The 16,107-nt window shown below is 39.2% G+C and overlaps 1 protein-coding gene across 2 annotated transcripts; it reads right to left on the reverse strand.

The window, feature by feature from the left end:
* Positions 1–1,075: 1,075 nt before the first annotated feature.
* LOC147479020 (uncharacterized) lies at positions 1,076–15,998 on the reverse strand. Of its 2 annotated transcripts, XM_086582050.1 has the most exons (3): positions 15,787–15,998; positions 15,415–15,750; positions 1,076–1,412 (listed from the first exon to the last, which is right to left on the reverse strand). In XM_086582050.1, exons 1-3 carry the CDS (start codon positions 15,905–15,907, stop codon positions 1,258–1,260), a joined length of 612 nt encoding a protein of 203 aa, XP_086438176.1. In that variant the 5' UTR covers positions 15,908–15,998; the 3' UTR covers positions 1,076–1,257. The 2 variants fall into 2 exon arrangements, with proteins under 2 accessions (XP_086438176.1, XP_086438175.1); XM_086582049.1 differs by having other exon boundaries at positions 15,415–15,988.
* Positions 15,999–16,107: the final 109 nt, after the last annotated feature.

A 16,107-nucleotide genomic window follows, 5' to 3' on the forward strand; every position in this document is an offset into this window, starting at 1 on the left:
AATTTAACTTTTGTATTTGTATACATCTTTTTGGTTGTATTTGTACATTGAGTGTCCATCATATTTTAATGAGAATCTCTATCACAGTGAGCTCCAATTTTCCAATTTGACTTTGTATTTTTTTTCTTAATTATTAATTAAGTATTATTTCCCTGATAAGACAATTGTCATAAGCTGATTTTGGATGTGTCGATACACAAGAAAGTAGTGAGTCTTCAATGTAGTTCCTGCCTTCCTGGACATTATTCCACACTTCTACTTGGTTTGTACTTTTTCTTTTAAAGAGATACCTAATGTAATTGCATAGACCAATTTGTCAATAAATTTATAAGAATACAAGGCTGAGTTCCATTGTCCATAATCTTGCTGTATAGATTTCTACTTAAAATAAGTTAAACATGAATATACGTATTTAATTTCAGTTTCACTGTTAACTTGGGAAATTTTCAAATATTCCTATTGATTATTGTATAGAATAGTTGGGGAATCTTGAAATTGGAGACGGTGACCAACCACATTGGATTATGAAATTTGTTATCTGATTGTGGCTAAAATTATGCTGCCACTTGCAGTTTAAAGGTGTGATGCGCAACATAGTCTTCCATAGGCATTCATGTGCAGAGCACGTGCATTCATGCTAGTATATATAGATGTTCTACTGTTTTTCATTGTAAGAAGTGGAATGCATGCATATCATATCCATTTCGATATTGCATGCATAGCAACATTGAATTAAAGACCATATTAGAATTCATTTTAATTATATTCCCTATCTTAAATGGAGTGTAAATTAAATCCCTATTTTTTTAGACTTCACCATGTTTAGTAGTTTGTCTTTTTGAGTATTTTGGTCTCATTCAACTTTTTTTTAGTTCACCGTGTTCTTTGATAAGCTAATTAGAAGAACTATGAATGTAATCATTACACCGTACTGTTTGCGCTTGCCTTGCTTGCCTTGCCTGGAGTCTTGACAGTTCTGTATATCATTTTTTGTGTTGAAGTAGGAAAGTAAGGATTATAACATGATTTGGTGACTTTAGAGATTAGTAATTTAGGATTTATCGAAAAAAAATAATTATAATTTAGGATTATGCCCTTCATTTTAGTAGGAGTATAACATACAGAATTACACTTGTAAAGAGAATCACACTTTGAGGATTACATACTAAACTCAAAGATACATGCTTATGTACCTACAACTCCACGCACTTGCATTCTTGTGACAACATTTATTTTTGGAGAAAACATATAGGCTTCTTAATGTCCACCACCGAACCCTCCACCGGATCCACCGCCAGAACCACCTCCAAAGCCACCTCCTGGACCGCCTCCAAAGCCACCGCCAGAACCACCTCCACTACCGCCTCCAAAGCCACCTCCTGGACCGCCTCCAAAGCCACCGCCAGAACCACCTCCACTACACTCTCCAAAGCCACCTCCTGGACCGCCTCCAAAGCCACCTCCAGAACCACCTCCACTACCGCCTCCAAAGCCACCTCCTGGACCGCCTCCAAAGCCACCTCCAGAACCACCTCCACTACCGCCTCCAAAGCCACCTCCTGGGACCCAGCCTCCAAAGCCACCGGGAACCACCTCCACTACCGCCTCCAAAGCCACCTCCTGGACCGCCTCCAAAGCCACCGCCGGAACCACCTCCACTACCGCCTCCAAAGCCACCTCCTGGACCGCCTCCAAAGCCACCGCCAGAACCACCTCCTTGACCACCTCCAAAGCCACCGCCAAGATAATCCTTTTCAAGACGCCTTCCTTCCAAAATTCCTACAAACAACAACAGCATTACAGCCACCACACTAAAAACTCCAACATTGTTCGCAAACCTCCCCATCTTTCTCAAAACTTGAAACAGAATACTAAAGAAGGAATATGAACTAATGTGTTTGCTTAATGAATGCTAGAAAGAAGTCTATATATAGTGTTAAAATGAAGAAATGCTATTAAATGCATATAGTTGAGACTTCGACGACTATGAAATGGTTTCTCACTCAAAGAGTGTCTCTCAAATTAACAAAGTCCAGACACACATCGACATTTGATTGCGGCTGGCCAATCTTTGCATGGCTATGATATGCAAAAACTGTACATTTCTTTGACTTGGTACTACGAGAGAGACGGTCCACACGTACATAATTGCATTGACTCAACCCTTAACCAACCTATGTACCCCACTTCTTCCCCAGACAGTTAATTTCATTTCCAACCCAGCTAAAAACTTTTCGTACATTCACAGTACACCTAAATGCACTTCTTCAGAGTTCAGATTCTCTATTAGTTTCACGCTCAAATCGTACCCAATATAAAATCTAGAATTCGATCTGAACTAGGAAGCATGCATATTGTAGACTTTAGAACACCTATGCACCCAAGATCCTGGAAGGCTCTTCAAGTACGTACTTTATGATCTATCGCCGTTATTTGTCACATTGAAATTACTACTGAGATCGTCTTTTAGGTAATTTGCCTATAAGTGCAGCACCACTTGGTCTATACCATAAATAAAAGTCAGCTTTGTAATAAGTTGTGTAGGGTCTTATGATAAATTATATTAGTATTAATTATTAGGCTCAATTAAATCCTACTTAGAAAAATTAAACAATGTCACAATAATTGTACACAAAGTAAACGCTTTAAAAGCTGAATGCCATATTTGGGAATGAATTTGAACATGTTAATATAGTTAAAAACATACTTGTAGCAGAGTTCACTTTCAGAACATCCCTATTCGGCTATTCTACTTGCAAACCATCATTAATTATATTGGATAGGCTTCTAGCTAAGATTCACGTGGAAAACTTTAGACAGACACATGCTGTGAAACTCCATTTTTTTTATTTTGTTTGTATGTGTATTTAATATAATGATTAAAGTATAATTAATTTCATTTTCTTTTGTTAATTTGTTTTGTTATGTGGGCTACCCATGACCCATGTAGAACTAACCCGGCCCATAAGTGAAATAGAATTAAAGCTTAGCTTCACTGTTCGAGAGAGTTCTCTTTCTCTTCTTTTACCGACTTAGTACCGACCACTTTAAGAAACCAAAAGTTTGTAGCTATCATGGGTTGGCTTTGGGAGCTGTTAGAGGTGGATTTCTCACTGTTTTAGGCTGTCCATAACTATACTTGCTTAAGGTAAGTGATTTCTTACTTACACTTCTTACTTTAGATAGATGAATGCTTAATAGAGGTATACCAAACCAATTAAGTTATTTGGATGTAGTAAGAGATGGTGTTAGGTATTTCGAATTACTCTTTATGATAGTTTAATTGATATCTATTCTACAGGCTTAGTGATTTTGGGTATTGATATATCTTAGTGTGATGTTACGTGTAGTGAAAGAATTATGGCGATGATGATTTAACGGACGGAATTGGTTTCTTATCCTGGATATATTGGCTATATGAATATATATATGATAAGGTTATATGGAAATATGTGATTATGGTATATATGGTTTAGTGGGAGGTACGTGTGTGTGTGCGCCTGCAGGGCCGTACCTCTCAACTTTCAGGGGGGAAGATGACCGCTTGTGAGGCCATAGGGCGCAAGTGACCCCTGAAAGCTTTGTAATATTTTCAGGAGGGTGTATATTACTGTTTGCCACTTGCGAGGCCATAGGGCATTACCTCATTGGAGGCTGCAAGTGTGGTCCCTGAAAATATCTAGTAAAATATATATATAGATATATATATAATTCCGTATGTGTGAATGATTGGTTTAATTTTATTGCATTGCGGTTATTTACTTGGGGCTATGCTATTGTTCGTTGAGGTTAAGACCTATTTATGAGGCATGATACTATCTATTCACTTCTTATATGCTTTGGGCTTTGGTTATTACTATTGAGACTTTTGTCTGCTTAAGGTAAGCATTGGCAGTAGGTTATCACTTACACGAGCCTGTGGCTTATGTTTGTTGTTCTATTTCTTTTTCAGGGGAATTTGCTATAGATGGATGACGGAGTGCCGTGAGTCCCAAAAGTGTTGAAGTTGTAGGTTAGGGGTTGTCTATAGTTCTTTTTGTGTAAATGGGGTTGGGATGGGTAAACGTTTTGATGGAGTTGTAGTCATGTATAATATGGAAGACAATAGTGTCTTTTGTTGTTTATAAATGTATACTTTGTTTTAAATCTATTATGTTATTGTGCGTGTCTTAGGTTATTGTTTTGAGTCCATTATATGTATACCGTTTGCTCGATTGTTCTGGCAATTGTAGAGACACTCAAGTAGGCGAGTGCTTTCCAGCTTAATATATCCTGGAGTGGCCAGCTAGGTTATATCAAGTTGGAGGGCGTTACAAAGTGGTATCGGAGCTCTAGGTTTTTAGGTCCTTAAATTGATTAGGGTAATAGGTTTTGGGACTCACAATTAGTATTAGTAAATGAGTGAGGACGAATAGTGTTGTGTTGTCATTTTTTTTTATGTTATGTTACTTGTAGGTCGGGACATCCATAATTCACTAACTTTAAATGCAGGTATTGATATTTATTTATTATTTTCTTTATATTCATCCAGAATGTCTAGTAGAGGATGAGGAGGTGTTAGTCGAGCAGGTCGAACTGCCCGTCTTTCTGATATAGGGACTAATGTTCCGGGCTGGGTCGGCTGCACTGCTTGCACTCTATACCGCGACTAATGACAACAGACCTGTTTGGGTAGATGATATGTTGGGATCATTTCGATAGATTGCCCAGAGCGTTACGCAATTAGAGAGAGGAGGCCAAGCAACTCAAGTAAACCAAAATGTACAAGGTGAACCTGAACAAGACATACCAAGGTTGGAACGAGAAGCTTGGGAAAAGATGTTGGAGAGGTTCATGAAGCTGAATCCTCCTAGATTTGGAGGCATTTCAGATCCTAATAAAGCAGAAGAGTGGAAGGAGGATTTAGAGAATATATTTGATGTCATGGACTATTCCGAGGTACAGAAACAGAGACTTGCGTCCCTTTGTCTAAATGAAGATGCTTCGATATGGTGGAAATCAAGAACTAGAGGGGAAGTTCGCCATAATATCACTTGGGGAGAATTTTGTAGGCGCTTTCACTTTTAATATTTTTCCTAGCACCGTTAAAACCTACTAAGACGAGGGAGTTCCTTAACTTGAAGCAAGAGAGAGGATGTCAATTCGAATATGAGACCAAGTTCACGGGTTGGAGCGCTTTTGCCACCGACTTAAATGAGGATCAAAGGGCTAAAACAGTTTGAAGAGGGTTTGCAAAATGATGATCTTAGGTTTGTGGTTAAGGGTCGAATCTTTCAACCTTGAGAGAAGTAGTTGATATTGCTAGGAAGTTGGAACAGATTACCGAGCACCGGAGGCCTAAGGATTATCCAAAACCGAGAGTAGTGATACTGGGGAAGCGAAGTATACAATAAGTATGATAGTCGCCACATGTATATATTGTAAGAAGCAGAGGATCGGATCTTCATCTAAACCTTTCTTTGGACGGTGTCATAGATGTGACAGGTACGGTCACAAGCTCGAGGACTACAATGTGCCTGAGAAGTTAACTGGGTTTTTTGGGAATTGCTATAGATGCGGCAAGTTTGGTCATAAAAGTGAAGACTGTAGAGTTCCTGAAAAATATATTGGGCAGGAGTATCGACGACCTGATCAGAGACGATATGAGCAGAAACAATCAGACCAAGGACACTTTAAATCGGGAACTCAGGGATCCCAAAGAGCATGGCAGCAGGGACCTCAAAGAGGACCACCATCAGGCCAGAAGCAGGGTCAAGAAGTTGTTCAGGAGAATAAGAAACCAGCAGCTCCACAAGGCCGTGCCTATGCAATGATGCCTCGAGATGGGGAAGCTAATGGTGCAGTAATCGAAGGTATTTTTCTTGTTTATTCTAGACCTGCGAGGGTTTTGTTTGACTCTGGAGCCACTCATTCGTTTATTTCTCATGCTTTTATGCTTGTAATTGGTGTTCAATCCGAGTCTATGTTGGTACCTTTAGCCTTAATCACTCCACTAGGAGAGTCATCGATTCTTAATCGGATGTGCAAGTGTTGTCCAGTTGTGATTGATGACCTCGAACTTCCCATTGATCTGATTGTGTTGGATATGCACGATTTTGATGTGATACTTGGGATGGACTGGTTGGCAGCGTATCATGTGAAATTAGATTGCTTTGCAAAGATTGTCTCATTAGATATTCCTGGACACGAATCAATTGTTGTTGCGGCTGCCAGGGGTAATTCCATAGTAGAGGCTTACACGGCACATTTAGATGTTGATGAGAATATGGTTAGTGTGAAACAGGTGGAAGTTGTGGCTGAGTATACCGATGTTTTTGGCAAGATTTTATACCTACCTCCTGTAAGAGAAGTTGAATTCAGCATTGAGTTAATTCCGGGTACCACTCCTATAGCTAGAACTCCGTATCGTATGGCACCAATTGAGTTGAGAGAGCTGAAAACTCAACTCCAAAACCTCCTAGATCAGGGGTTTGTTCGTCCGAGTACTTCTCCTTGGGGAGCTCCAGTTCTCTTTGTCAAGAAGAAGGATGGTTCATTTCGCCTTTGTGTTGATTATCGAGAAATGAATAAGGTGACTGTACGTAACAAATACCCATTACCTCGGATAGATGATTTGTTTGATCAACTGAAAGGAGCTAAGTGGTTCTCGAAGATTGATCTAAGGACTGGTTATTATCAGATGCTTGTTCGTGCTAGTGATGTACCTAAGACTGCATTTGTTACACGCTATGGTTCGTATGAGTTCCTTGTAATGCCATTCGGGTTAACTAATGCCCCGACATTTTTCATGGACTTGATGAATCGAGTATTCAGAGATTTCTTGAACCAGTTTGTTATTGTTTTCATTGATGATATTCTGATTTACTCGAGGACACGCGAAGAGCATGTAGAACATCTTAAAATGACGCTTCAGACACTTCGAGAACATAAGTTGTATGCTAAATTCGAGAAGTGTGAATTTTGGCTCAATGAGGTCAAATTCTTGGGACATGTTGTATCTGAGGAAGGTATAGTCAGTAGACCCCGCTAAGGTAGAGGCGCTTTTTTAAGTTGGGAACCGCCTACTTCCGTTTCCTCGATAATGAAGTTTTTTGGGCGAGTTATTATCGGCGCTTTATTGAGAATTTCTCGGATTGCAGCACCTATGACCCGATTAACCTGCAAGGGTGAACCTTTTGTGTGGAGTGAGCAATGCCAGCGAGCTTTTGATGTTTTGAAGTCTAAACTAACTTCGGCACCAGTTCTGATCATGCCCGAGAGTGGTGTAAGGTATGCAGTATACACAGATGCATCTCACCAAGGTTTAGGTGCTGTACTTATGCAGAGAGGCAGAGTGGTGGCTTATGCATCTCGACAACTAAGACTCCATGAGAAAAATTATCCCACACATGATTTGGAGTTGGCTGCGGTGGTCTTTGCACTTAAGCTTTGGCGACATTACTTATTTGGTGAGAATTTCGGGATATTTACTGACCATAAGAGCCTCAAATATTTATTTTCACAAAAGGATTTGAATCTAAGGCAAAGGAGATGGTTAGAATTGATTAAAGATTATACTTTATCGCTTCCGCATACCATCCAGGGAAAGCCAATGTCGTGGCTGATGCTTTGAGTAGAAAACCATATGCTCAAGTAGCATTCTTGATGACGTATTGGTGGAACTTGATTAATACCTTAACTGAATTTGAGATTAGCCCTGCTACACAAGAGTATACAGCTTACCTGGGAACAATAACAGTTCAACCGACTCTTGTGACTAAAGTAGTAGAAGCCTGGGGGTAGATACTTGGGCACATGCAAGAATTTCGAGATAGCAAGTGAGCACCCATCAGATTGGGCCATTGATGGAGATGGTGGTTTGAGACTTAGGGGACGACTTGTTGTTCCGGATGATCCAGAACTGAAAAGAGATATTTTAGATGAAGCTCACAAGAAAAGATATACTGTACACCCCGGGAGCACCAAGATGTACAAAGATTTGAAGCGTCAGTTTTGGTGGAAGCGAATGAAATATGACATCGTTGATTATGTGTCCAAATGCTTCACTTGTCAACAAGTAAAAGCAGAACACCAAAGGCCTGCTGGAAACTTACAGCCATTACCCGTAGCGGAATGGAAGTGGGAGCATATAACCATGGACTTTGTGGAAGGGTTACCGAGATCGCAGCGGGGTCATGACACTATCTGGGTAATTGTGGATAGACTAACCAAGTCAGCTCATTTCTTACCGGTCAGAAAAACTTATGGTGTGAATGATTTGTGTAAGTTGTATATTAAAGAGATTGTAAAGCTACATGGAATACCGGTGTCTATAGTATCGGATCGTGATAGTCAGTTCACTTCTCATTTTTGGAGGAGCTTCCAGAAGGCAATGGGTACACACTTAAACTTTAGTACCGCTTTCCACCCACAAACAGATGGTCAGACCGAAAGAGTTAACCAGGTACTGGAGGACATGCTTAGGGCTTGCATCCTTGATTTCAAAGGTGGTTGGGAGGAGCACTTGTCTTTAATCGAGTTTGCGTATAACAATAGCTATCAGGCCACAATTGGTATGGCGCCTTTCGAGGCCTTGTACGGTAGACCATGCCGATCACCTATGTGTTGGGCTGAGGTCGGTGAGGCTTCTCTTTTAGGACCAGACTTGGTTCATGAAACTACTGAAAAGGTGGCAGTAATCCGTGATAGAATCAAGACAGCTCAAAGCCGACAAAAGAGTTACGCAGATAGACGTCGTAGAGATCTTGAATTTGAAATAGGAGACATGGTATTACTTAAGGTGTCACCAATAAAAGGAGTGAAACGTTTTGGAAAGAAAGGGAAATTGGCACCTAGGTATATTGGACCTTTTAGAGTGTTGAAAAGAGTTGGCAGCGTGGCATATCAAGTGGAGTTACCAGAGAAACTTGCTGCAGTACACAATGTTTTCCATGTTTCCATGTTAAGGAAGCATTTAAGGGATGAGGAGCATGCAAGTGTCATTAATCTCGATGACTTGGATCTGCAGCAGGACAGTTCCTATGTCGAAACCCCATTGCGAATAATTGACAGAAAAGAACATGTACTAAGGAAGAGAATTATTCCCTTGCTGAAAGTACAGTGGAGTCATCATGGCGAGCAGGAGGCCTCTTGGGAGCGAGAGGATGATGTCCAAGCAACATATCCTCACCTTTTTGACTCACACGTAAGTTGGAATTTCGAGGAAGAAATTCATTTCTTAGGGGGGGGAGAATGTGAAACTCCATTTTTTTTATTTTGTTTGTATGTGTATTTAATATAATGATTAAAGTATAATTAATTTCATTTTCTTTTGTTAATTTGTTTTGTTATGTGGGCTACCCATGACCCATGTAGGACTAACCCGGCCCATAAGTGAAATAGAATTAAAGCTTAGCTTCACCGCTTCGAGAGAGTTCTCTTTCTCTTCTTTTACCGAATTTAGTACCGACCACTTTAAGAAACCAAAAGTTTGTAGCTATCATGGGTTGGCTTTGGGAGCTGTTAGAGGTGGATTTCTCACTCCTTTGTTTTAGGGTGTCCATAACTATCTTGCTTAAGGTAAGTGATTTCTTACTTACACTTCTTACTTTAGATAGATGAATGCTTAATAGAGGTATACCAAACCAATTAAGTTATTTGGATGTAGTAAGAGATGGTGTTAGGTATTTGAATTACTCTTTATGATAGTTTAATTGATATCTATTCTACGGGCTTTAGTGATTTTGGGTATTGATATATCTTAGTGTGATGTTACGTGTAGTGAAAGAATTATGGCGGATGATTTTAACGGACGGAATTGGTTTATTATCCCGGATATATTGGCTATATGAATATATATATGATAAGGTTATATGGAAATATGTGATTATGGTATATATGGTTTAGTGGGAGGTACGTGTGTGTGTGCGCCTGCAGGGCCGTACCTCTCAACTTTCAGGGGGGAAGATGACCGCTTGTGAGGCCATAGGGCGCAAGTGACCCTCGAAAGCTTTGTAATATTTTCGGGGAGGGTGTATATTACTGTTTGCCACTTACTTGAGGCCATAGGGCATTACCTCATTGGAGGCTGCAAGTGTGGTCCCCGAAAAATATCTAGTAAAATATATATATAGATATATATATATAATTCGTATGTGTGGATGATTGGTTTAATTTTATTGCATTCGGGTTATTTACTTGGGGCTATGCTATTGTTCGTTGAGGTTAAGACCTATTTATGAGGCATGATACTATCTATTCACTTCTTATATGCTTTGGGCTTTGGTTATTACTATTGAGACTTTTGTCTGCTTAAGGTAAGCATTGGCAGTAGATTATCACTTACACGAGCCTGTGGCTTATGTTTGTTGTTCTATTTCTTTTTTGGGAATTTGCTATAGATGGATGACGGAGTGCCGTGAGTCCCAAAAGTGTTGAAGTTGTAGGTTAGGGGTTGTCTATAGTTCTTTTTGTGTAAATGGGGTTGGGATGGGTAAACGTTTTGATGGAGTTGTAGTCATGTATAATATGGAAGACAATAGTGTCTTTTGTTGTTTATAAATGTATACTTTGTTTTAAATCTATTATGTTATTGTGCGTGTCTTAGGTTATTGTTTTGAGTCCATTATATGTATACCGTTTGCTCGATTGTTCTGGCAATTGTAGAGACACTCAAGTAGGCGAGTGCTTTCCAGCTTAATATATCCTGGAGTGGCCAGCTAGGTTATATCAAGTTGGAGGGCGTTACACATGCACATCCCAAAACAGCATCGATTTCAAGATATGAAGATGTTCATTGCATAAAACCACAAGTGTATGTGTAGCCCTTGTCATGTATGTAATTGAGGCATTTCGACACTAGAATCCCTGAGTATGTAATTGTGTATTGATACTACAAGAGATGAGGGTTTTAGCAACCCAATACTAGCAAAACCGCAGCTAAAGATCTTTTGCTACCCCTTAATTAGCGTTACGGGGTCGTTGCTGGCGAAACAAAAACCTATTGGCAATGTTAAAAGCGTGGCTAATACATTTATCTTTCACTACACTCAAAAGCGTTGCTTAAAGATCTAAAAGCGTAGCTAATAATATTTTGGAGTTTGTTTTTGTAAAATGACTAATTATTTAATAAAAATCATTAGCAACCCATAAGCGTAGCACAATCCATCTGCAACTATTTGGAGCGTAGCTGAAGGGGAACTTTGGCCACACTTTCTTACGCGTTGCAAATAGAAGTGCATTGACAACGCATGAAAGCATAGCTAGGAGTGTGCCATGAATGTAGCTAGAACAGTCTATTTGCAACCCTTTAGAGCGTAGCTAAAAGGAGTTTTAAGCCAGTTCAATTTACTTTTCGCCAAGCTTTTGGGTGTAGCAGGCGATGGTAGAAGATTCAATACAGTATCAAACTTTGGCAATGCTTTCAATCATGGCTAAAATTGGGTTTGCTAGTTTATGACATGGTGGATCTAAAGGCTCATGCCGAATGTATTTTTCAAAGTTTAAAATTCTTCGTGAACCGGTTTGGTTAAAACCGCTCGATTTAACCTGTTTAATCAACTCGTAGTGTGGACTGGACAGAAAAAACGATCCTAACTCCCACTTGCGTACCACGGGTCCACGGTGTGGAAGTGTGAACTAAACATTGCATGAGTAATGAAGTGTGGACTGTGGACAGAAAAAACGATCCTAACTCCCACTTGTTAACTAAACAGAAGTTGGTAGAGTTTCTTGGTTTACTTTGTTTTATAATTTCTCTATCATCACGTACTTATCATCGTCAACAAATCTCAAGCTGAAGCTACCACTGACCCTTCTGAAGATACCCCCTCCCCTATATTGATTTTTTTTTTTTTTTTTTATTGTTATTGTTAATGTTAATGTTATGTTAGTTAGCAGAACTTAATTTGGTTTGTACTATATGCATGATATGGCCGGAACGGTGTGACACAGCTAAGGGGGTGTTTGGATCGTATTTATTTATTGCCAAAAATTGTTTACTAGTGAAAAAACATTTTTTTAAAAAATAAATGTGTTTGGTTTCTATTTAAAAGAAAAAAATAGTTTTTCATCCAAAAAACACTTTTTGGTTCCAAAAACTTGTTTTATGATAATTAGGTAAAATTTGTTTTTTAAGTTAAAAAACTATTTTTCTTTGAAGGAAACACTTCGGTGCTAAAGGCAAATGAACTCTCCGGATGTTTTAGATTGATTTATGCCATGATATGCCAAAATATATCGAAAAACATAGTGTGAAATCTGATTTTATAAAATAGTTTTTAAGAAAAATCACAACCAAACATGTTTAGAATAAATACTTTTTCATAAAAATATTTTTTAAGAAAAAATAATTTTTTGAAAAAATGAGAACCAAACACCCACTAAGGCTTTAAATTATATATATTCCAATAATGGGGAACCTCAGCTTCAGCTGTTGCTTCATGGAACATAAGTGGAGAACCATGTAGCGGAGCTGCAATCGACTACACTGATATCAGCCCAGGAATCAAGTGTAATTGTTCTTTGACCGATGGATCATCTACTTATTGTCACATTACCCAGCTGTACGTGCCATGCTAAAACCCTCACTGTAGTATAGATACAGATGATGAATATATACAACTTGTGTTCAGGAGTGAGGACTCTGTTTCCGTTTCAGGAGAGTATATGCATTGAACATTTGAACGTGAGAGGAGTAATCCCTAAAGAACTCACGACTTTCAGATACCTAACTCATTTGTATGATCGTACAGACTCCTTAATCTTGCTAGCTAGTTCTTATTTATTTATTTTCAGTTAATTTCCCTGACGTGTAAGCTGTAACTATACTGTCTAAACTGCTGTGTAAAAAATAGCTTGAAAAAAACATGGAAATCAAGCTTTTGGGACTGCAATCAATTATAATGTTTGTATGTATGTAATAAGTTATGTTTTTATGGATTTGAATTGAAGTAAATCTCTAGTACCCAGACCTAGCCCAGCTGATTTGAAGTAACCAATAACTAACACTCAAAAGTTGTCTCATCTCTGAAGTTTGAGTCTTATGAGGAACCACCCCTTGTTTTGGGGGTTGTTGATTGGTTTGCCCATTTTTCTAACTGATCAGTTGTTTCAAGACACTTTAGAAAGAGTTGTTCCCACTCAGAAAAAATTAACAATTTCTCCTTTTAATGCAAAACAATTTAGCCAAATGAATCTAAGACGCAACCATGTAGTTTAGTCAGGGCCGGCTCTGAGGGCAGGCCAACTAGGCGGCCGCCTAGGGCCCCCAGCTTGTTGGTTAAATTTTGGGCCCCCAAGTATAATTTTATACCCACTAGACCACATGTAAAGGACTCAAGGTTATTCAGTCCAGTCCACTCAAACATTGGCCCACGTCCCATCTTATAAAAGCATTGTTCTAAAATTCGGTCTAGGCGGTCTCTAGGCGCTAGGTGGTGCCCAACCGACTTCGCCTTAGGCCCTAGTCGTTTAAAAATCGATTGGACCGACTAGGCGGTCTAGACGGACCGATTAGGCGGGGCTAGGTGAGTCTAGGGCGTCGATCAAGTTTTTTTTTTTTTTTTTTGAATGATTAAATGTCGAAAAATAAAAGGCCCGCAGTAGGCTTAAGATTTGAATGAGTTTAAAAGACTTAAATCTAATGTAAATTATATGCCACTATAACAAAGAGTATGTTTTATATATGAAGTCAATATTTCTCAACTATTATGCATTTTTGTAATAAGTATATTTGTATGTGTTTATTTTTGAGTTATGGTAAATAATTTTTTCATTTCTTGTAGTATATGTGCGTATTACTATATATATTAGGGAAAAAACTGCTTAGCCTAATCCATCCAAGGCACCGCCTAGAAAGTCTAAGTCTTAGCGCTCTCCCACCGACTACATGCCTAGCGTTTTTAGAACACTTGTATAAAAGACTTGTTTTTTTTTCTCAATAATATAGGCCCATTTTAAGAAACTCGCCTTGGGCCCCTCAAAGTTCAGGGCCGGCCCTGAGTTTAGTATGGAACTCGTTTAGCAAGATGGTTGAAGTGGCACCATGAATTCAATGCATGTCTTCCATCATTTCAATTTAGCTAAAACGGAAGGTCAGTGAACTCATGGTGCAATGCTTGTAGCGTAACAGTCTTCTCAAAGGCAACCCAAATCTTGATGCTTCCATTCTATAACATCCAAAACTAAAGTACTAATGATTATTCTTAAATTTCTTATTGTTATTTATTCATGCAGAAAGTTGGATCAGAATTACTTGACAGGTCCCTTGCCTGCATTTCTTGGCAATCTATCCAGATTGCAGATGTTGTAAGTTACACTTTTGTTTTTGGATGCACTTCTAATAAAGAAAAAACAAAAAATTTAGATGGTGCTATTTTAAGTTTTTAACTATATGTTTTTTTATTAGGTCAGTCGGTACTAATGCGTTATCTGGGACCATCCCGAAGGAGCTTGGAGGGCTTCAGAATCTGCGCTTATTGTAAGATGTTCCAGAACTTCACATCTTTTTGTTCACACAGTAAAATATGGTTGTTCACTGAGAGATGATATGATATATATAGCATATTCTCACAAATAGTACTTTGATATTAGTTTGTTTCCGTTTATAGAAAAAAGACTTCGTGTTTGAGTTTTTTGCACTGGGTACAGAAATTGTTGCGGCTCAGTTGGTTAACCGGCAGAAAGATGCTTAACTTAATTAAACCGGCAGTATGCTCACATAGTCTTCCATAGGCATTCATGCTAGTATATATAGATGTTCTACTGTTTTTCATTGTAAGAAGTGGAATGCATGCATATCATATCCATTTCGATATTGCATGCATAGCAACATTGAATTAAAGACCATATTAGAATTCATTTTAATTATATTCCCTATCTTAAATGGAGTGTAAATTAAATCTCCTATTTTTTAGACTTCACCGTGTACTTTGATAAGCTAATTAGAAGAACTTTGAATGTAATCATTACACCACTTTTGAGATTGAAAAATGAACGAAGGATATGAACTATAGTAATAAAAGTTTCTTGGTAGCCTTTTACTACACACAAACCGTACAGCCGTACTGTTTGCGCTTGCCTTGGCTGGAGTCTTGAAAGTTTTGTATATCATTTTTTGTGTTGAAGTAGGAAAGTAAGGATTATAACATGATTCGGTAACTTCAGAGATTAGGAATTTAGGATTTATCGGAAAAAAAATTGGAATTTAGGATTATGCCCTTCATTTTAGTAGGAGTATAACATACAGAATTACACTTGTAAAGAGAATTACGCTATGAGGATTACATACTAAACTCAAAGATACATAGTTATGTACCTACAGCTCCACTTATGTACCTACAGCTCCACGCACTTGCATTCTTGTGACAACACTTATTTTTGGAGAAAACATATAGGCTTCTTAATGTTCACCACCGAACCCTCCACCAGATCCACCTCCTTGACCGCCTCCAAAGCCACCTCCTGGACCGCCTCCAAAGCCACCGCCAGAACCACCTCCACTACCGCCTCCAAAGCCACCTCCTGGACCGCCTCCAAAGCCACCGCCGGAACCACCACCACTACCGCCTCCAAAGCCACCTCCTGGACCGCCTCCAAAGCCACCGCCGGAACCACCTCCACTACCGCCTCCAAAGCCACCTCCTGGACCGCCTCCAAAGCCACCGCCGGAACCACCTCCACTACCGCCTCCAAAGCCACCTCCTGGACCGCCTCCAAAGCCACCGCCGGAACCACCTCCACTACCGCCTCCAAAGCCACCTCCTGGACCGCCTCCAAAGCCACCGCCGGAACCACCTCCTTGACCACCTCCAAAGCCACCGCCAAGATAATCCTTTTCAAGACGCCTTCCTTCCAAAATTCCTACAAACAACAACAGCATTACAGCCACCACACTAAAAACTCCAACATTGTTCGCAGACCTCACCATCTTTCTCAAAACTTGAAACAGAATACTAAAGAAGGAATATGAACTAATGTGTTTGCTTAATGAATGCTAGAAAGAAGTCTATATATAGTGTTAAAATGAAGAAATGCTATTAAATGCATATAGTTGAGACTTCGACGACTATGAAATGGTTTCTCACTCAAAGAGTGTCTCTCAAATTAACAAAGTCGAGACACACATCG

The sequence above is a fragment of the Coptis chinensis genome, chromosome 9, assembly GCF_015680905.1.
Source record: "Coptis chinensis isolate HL-2020 chromosome 9, ASM1568090v1, whole genome shotgun sequence".
In the NCBI taxonomy this organism is placed as follows: domain Eukaryota; kingdom Viridiplantae; phylum Streptophyta; class Magnoliopsida; order Ranunculales; family Ranunculaceae; genus Coptis; species Coptis chinensis.